The sequence below is a fragment of the Cebus imitator genome, unplaced genomic scaffold, assembly GCF_001604975.1.
Source record: "Cebus imitator isolate Cc_AM_T3 unplaced genomic scaffold, Cebus_imitator-1.0 Scaffold252, whole genome shotgun sequence".
Classification (NCBI taxonomy): Eukaryota; Metazoa; Chordata; class Mammalia; order Primates; family Cebidae; genus Cebus; species Cebus imitator.
This window is the reverse complement of record NW_016107567.1, coordinates 1,434,073-1,440,200: the sequence shown is the minus strand read 5'-3', so window position 1 is coordinate 1,440,200 and position 6,128 is coordinate 1,434,073. Positions and strand designations below refer to the sequence as shown.

The following is a 6,128-nucleotide window of genomic DNA, read 5'->3' as shown; positions in this document are numbered from 1 at the left end:
AAAAAAAAAAAAAAAAAAAAAAAAAAAATTTAAAGCTTCTGCCTAGCAGTTTGTTACCTTTTAATGTGAAATGATACCCAAAGTTGGGTCAGCATACTGATGAAATTTTTAAGGGTTCTTACCCAGAGAGTTCCCAGTTCCCTTCATTTTATAGGTTTTGCTGCTATTATAAATGTAATAATATCCAGCAACCCAATGAGAGATAAATGACATAATGAACATTATTTAAGGAATATATCTGTAATAAACTGTACCTACAGATATCACCCCTGTCTTCTATAATTACAACTATTAAAGTATCTCCTCATTTTATTTTCATGGATCCAGCATCAAAGCAAGCATCAAGAAATCCTAATGTATGGCAAGCAAACAGGGAAGACTTTGTCTTATAAGAACTCAGAGATCATCACATTTGTAAAGGAAAGGAAGCTGTACTTAGAAGTAGTTTCTGCATATAGTCAGCCACTCTAAAATGTGGCTGATGGACAGAAGGAGATCCTTATCAAGGATTAGTATTTTCCATGACTCAGTACTGTCTGGAACCTATATTCCATTTGTCTCCTCCCGTGTGTATTTTACTCTCAGGCATAATGGGCTCTTCTGAAAATAACACACATTTCCTAGGTTAGATAGTGGTAGTAGCTTCCTCACGTGAATATCATTTTCTCTTCTAGTTCCATCACCGGGACAGCTTCAGCACAGAGTCCACAGTGTGGGGCATTTCCCAGTGTCTGTCCGACAACCTCTTAAAGCCACAGCCTATGTGAGTCCAACCGTCCAAGGCAGCAGTAACATGCCTTTATCAAACGGCTTACAGCTATATTCCAACACAGGAATCCCCACACCAAACAAAGCTGCAGCTTCTGGGTTAATGGGTCGCAGTGCACTTCCAAGACCTTCGTTGGCAATAAATGGGAGTAACCTGCCTCGAAGCAAAATTGCACAACCTGTTAGAAGGTAAGAATCGTTGTTTGCATAACTTCATTTGCAGTTTGGAACTAGAAACTGCTCCAGATACACGCTGACCTTTCCTTTGGCTCGGTTTAACCTTAGTAAGTCACTACCCTTTATGGCCTGACTTGTGCTCTCCTCCCTTTGAAAAGTGATGAGTATCCCTGTGTGGGTTGGGTCTCCTTCTCTCTGATGTCATACTCCCTCATCACTATCACTTCTGACATTCTTTGCTTTTGCTTTTACGAGATAAGCTCCATCTCCAGAGCTTTGTAGCCTTCTGCTCCCAAGTTACTAGCGTGACTTGCTCCGTGTCTCCCTCAGGTCTTTGCTCAGATGGTAGCTCTATCGAAAAATTGTAGGGCAGGGAGAAGTTGACTCTTTGGTTCATTGCTGTGTATCCCTGATGCCAAGAACTATGCCCAATATGGATAGGATCTCAAATATTTGTTGATTAGTCATGTTTAATCAAAATATGGAAAATGTGTCAGGTATATGTGCACATGCACACCCTCTTCCCACACATTTATGTTTTAAAAAGCATCTTAGTGACATTCAGCTGGGGCTTTATCAGCTTATGTTGGTAGGTTCAGTATGGTCCAGGTAGAAATTTCTTTTTCCCTTCAAAGTTTCAGATTACTTGCAGAGGTCATTTTAGCCCAGCTCTTTGTCATGATGTACCCTTCTTGAACTAGATATCATGGAGTGTCTTATAGTAAAAGAAAATTCATAGAAGTGGTTTGAGGAGAGATTGGGAGATGAGGAAATAAAGGCAGTAAATACAGACAACTCTTACAAGAAATTAGGATATGAAGGAGGAGAAGGAGCATAGTAAAAGTTTGAAAGGGGTGGAACAAGTAATTTTTTCTGTCTTTATGCATTTATGTATATATAAATAGTTTTGGTTTTTGTTTAGTGGTAATAGATGCTCAGATCAGCAACAAGTTTTAAAAAACAGAAACTATTGAAAAGTAGAAAAGTAAAGGCTGACCCATAATCCTGCTACCCAGATAGAAATCATTTTGGTACATGTTTATTTATTCAGTGAGTTTTGGCTTATTCTGCTTTGTAAATGCAGAGCTGTGTCGTCATGTTGATGGCTGAATGAAATCACATTATTTGATGTATATGGTTATTGTAGACCATTTATCCTTGAATATGTGCCTCCAAACTAAACTCTTGGAAAGGTTGTCACTGCTAGACTATATGAGATGGTCTATTTCCCCAAACTTAAGCAAACACTGGGTATTATCATTCTTTTTAACAATTTTTTTAGTTTAAATTATTTATTTATTTTTTTAGAGACAGAGTATTGCTCTGTTGCCCAAGCTGGAGTGGAGTGGTGTTGTTCATAGTTTGTTGTAACCTCAAACTCCTGGGATCAAGTGATCCTCCTGCCTTGCTACGACTATAGGTGCATACCATCACTCCCAGATAATATGAAAAAAAAAAAAGACTGTGGAGACAAGGTCTTGCTGTGTTGCCCAAGTCGGCCTTGAATGCCTGGCCTCAAGCATTCCTCCTGCCTCAGCCTCCCAAGGCATTGGGATTATAGGTGTGAGCCACTGGACACAGCCAAAGAATTTTTTTTAATGTTTTGCTAATATAATAGACAAATCTTCCATTACTAGTAAGGTTTTGAAGATTTCTTCATATTCATTTGCAGTTTGTATTCAACAGAGTAACCATTTATGTCTTTAGGCCATGTTTCTAGCCAGGAGTCTATATTTTTCTTATTTTAAAATATGTTATATTAAGGGTATTTGTCACTTTTATTTATGTGGCAAATTTACTTGTGCACATACAGCATGCATGACACTTGACCATGAACTGGAACTCTGGGAGATATGCATGCAGTGAAGGCCCATAAGTGTGAACCACAAGGTACACTTGGGATAGTGCCAATGGCTGATCATCACTGCAGTGGAGGAGCATAGATGGTAGAGTAGGTCAAAGTAAGTGATGTTGACGCACAGGATTATTAACAATCTCTCTCTCTCTCTCTCTCTCTGTGTGTTTTTCTTGTCTCTTTTTAGTTTTCTTCAGCCTCCAAAGCCTCTGTCTTCACTCAGCACTCTGAGGGATGGAAATTGGAGAGATGGTTGCTACTGATGCAGTTTTATGTACCCTTGAAAAATGGGAAAGAAGTAAAAATGAGGGTTGTGTTACCTAGCTGGCTGGGTAACAGTGGGTGTTGGGATATTCTTTCCCTTTTGTGTTTTAATATATTTACTGCATTGTTTCTCAATGGACCAGTCACCAGAGACTAATTATTGCACTTAAATATTTGCCTGAGATACTGCAACATTCTCAAACCCATGGTTGCAGTATTGTGACACTTAGATCTAGGAAGTTTTTGTAGAACTGCTCTGTACCTGAATACTTTTTGAGAGAATTGAGATGTATCAATAATGCTTTGCCATATGAGTTTTTTAAAGTAACTTGTTCAATTTACTTACATGTTCTAAACATCTTTCCATTACGTGTTCTGTATTTTAATACATTGCATATTGACAACTAGGTTCTATAATGTATGCTTTGAAATTTACTTTTTTATAGTTTACAGGAATTTTATTTTTTGTGCCTATTTCTTTTTACACCTATGTGAACCACTATGGAACAACTTAAATTTTGTGCCATAAAAATATTTTTGTGGTAAGGTACTATTTTTTTAGCTCTAGGGATATATTAGCAAAAATACATCATGCAGTTTGAGAGACATAATTTTGTGTTGAATGAGCACAACATAATTTGAAGCATTGCAAGAAGATAGCCAGACAGCAGCATTAAATGGTCTTGTCTTTTTCATTGTTAATTTATTGTCATACATGGGTTTCATATTCATAATGACATCACGAGCTCATTGCACTTAATACCTGCAATGTTTGCTACTGTACCACAATTGATTTTCAATACTTTATTACAAAGGATGAAACTGTAATGTTTTATTAACAATGCTTCTGGAAATGAATGCATTTTAAAGCAAATAAATCTTTTTGATAGACCTTTTACAAAATCCATTTGCACTAATGAATGCTTTCTTATGGCATATAACTAAATATTTGTTACTGTGTACACTGCTGTTTTGGAATGTTCAGAAATAAAGACTCTATTTCAGCAATATCAGGTCATGCATGAGTGTGCAGCATGAATGGTATGACTACACGTTTCACTACAGTTGTGAAAATGATTATTGTTCCTCTGTTCTTGTACAGGGCATTTATAGCTCAAGCAGGTAGACTTAGAATATTCACATTTGTAAAATTATTTTTCTTTTCCCAAATACTCCTGATAAGAAATGTGAGATTTTCTTACATTAGTTTTGGTTAGGTAGTTTTACAGTGAGGTTTAGGTCCATTTAAAGAGACCACTAAAACTCAAGCAGCACGTTGCTTGAGAAACACATTTACAGATGAACATTCTCAGCGGAGATTTTCATATTTATAGGAGTTGAATTTGAAATACTTTCTCAGTACCAGTAAAATAGCAAAGTACTGTTTCTGGGTTTTGGGGTTCAGGGGAGCCCTGAGCTCCCCTGAGAGGATGTTTCTCCAGGTTCTTGGTCTGTCACTCTCTCAGGAATGGGAGAGGTACCATGGCACAGTGCGCTCGTAAAGTAAAATACTGGACTCAACAAGTGTTTGTAGAAAGTGATTTATTTAGGTAAAGAGAGAAACAGGAGAAGAAGAGAGAAAGAAACAGCTAGCTCTGACAGAGTGAGGGGAAGAAAAACCGCTCACACTGAGTGAGAAGGGTTCCCAGAAGGGGGAAAACCAGAGAAGGAAAGCTCCTCTCACAGTGAGTGAGAGAATCCAGAAAGATGGAATCCAGGAGAGGAAAGCAGCTTCCACACTGAGTGGAAGGGAATAGAGAGAGAGAGATGGAGTTTAGGAGGGGAAGACAGGCTTCCACAAGACAGTGGAAGGGGACTCCAGAGGGGAAATCCAGGAGAGAGAAAGACGGCTTCCACAAAGGGAGTGTTTGTGGAAGGGGATCCAAACATGGAGTCCAAAGGGGAGTGGAAGAAGGGGACTTTTAGCCTGGGAGAAACCCCCACCTTCTCTAAGACCTCAGGCCAATGAAAGGAGTTCCTTAGGACTTTGGCTGGAGTGATTGACTTTGATTCTCCCCTGCCTGTGAAAATTAAAAACCGTTAAATCTCCCGGAGGGAAAGAGATGGGAGTTGGGGCATGGCGCTGGGAAGTTCTTGCCCTTAAACCTATGCCCCTTGTGGACCTGGAAAGAGAACACATTCCCTCAGTACTATTCCTTATTCTACGTTATATTTGATATATGTTGGAAAACTTTACTTGAGGGTACTGTGGGAAGTTTAGGCAAAGGTTTTTATGTTAGGTTTTAAAATGGAGTTCTACCTATAATCATTAGAGGTCTTTAGTTTTTTTTTTTGTTTTTTTAAGTGTGCCTTTGTATATAATTCTGTCTAGAACTAAAAGGACTGTTTAAATAACTGGCACGTTAAGTGAAATGTGAGCTAGAGGAAGTGAGATATAAAAAGAGAAGTAATATTACCCATGCCCTCAGTCAAAAGAACTGTGCCAGATGTTTTGTGCGCATTTGTCTAGTTCTTTCACCTATTATTATCACCGTTTTAAAGATGAAGACACTAAGTCCCACAGAGGTGACTACTAGTCAGTTTTTGCATCACTGTAAAGGAATACCTGAGATTGGGTACTTTATAAAGAAAAGAGGTTTAATTGGCTCATGGTTCTGTAGGATGTACAGGAAGCATGGTGACAGTATCTGCTTGGCTTCTGGTAAGGCCCCAGAAAGCTCACACTCATGGCAGAAGGCAAAGGGAGAGCTGGTGCATCACATGGCAAGAGCGAGAACAAGGGGTGGGGTGGGATTTCTACACTTTTTAAAAAACAACCAGATGTTGTGTGAACTCAGAGCGAGAGCTCACTTATCACCCAGAGGATGGCACTAAGCCATTTATGAGGGATCTGCCCCCATGATCCAGCCACCTTCCACCTGGCCCCACCTCCAACATTGGGAATTACGTTTCAACATGATATTTGGAGGGGACAGATAGACAAACCATATCATTCTACCCTGGCCCCCAACTCTCATGCCCTCCTTGGACTGCAAAATATAATCTACTCTTCCCAACAGTCCCCGAAAGTTTTAATTCATTCCAACATCAAGTCCCAAGTCCT

The 6,128-nt window shown here is 39.1% G+C and overlaps 1 protein-coding gene across 4 annotated transcripts in view; it reads left to right on the top strand.

Annotated features, from left to right (window-relative positions):
* Positions 1-4,074, top strand: part of SLAIN1 (SLAIN motif family member 1) — a 63,400-nt gene extending 59,326 nt beyond the window's left edge. For 3 of the 4 annotated variants that reach the window (XM_017498807.2, XM_017498808.2, XM_017498809.1), the window contains 2 exons: positions 675-957; positions 2,988-4,072. In XM_017498807.2, coding sequence (XP_017354296.1) covers positions 675-957; positions 2,988-3,063 — 359 coding nt within the window. In that variant the 3' untranslated portion in view covers positions 3,064-4,072. Of the gene's footprint in view, positions 1-674; positions 958-2,987 lie in introns of all 4 variants that reach the window. The other variant, XM_017498806.2, reaches the window with a different exon arrangement.
* Positions 4,075-6,128: the final 2,054 nt, after the last annotated feature.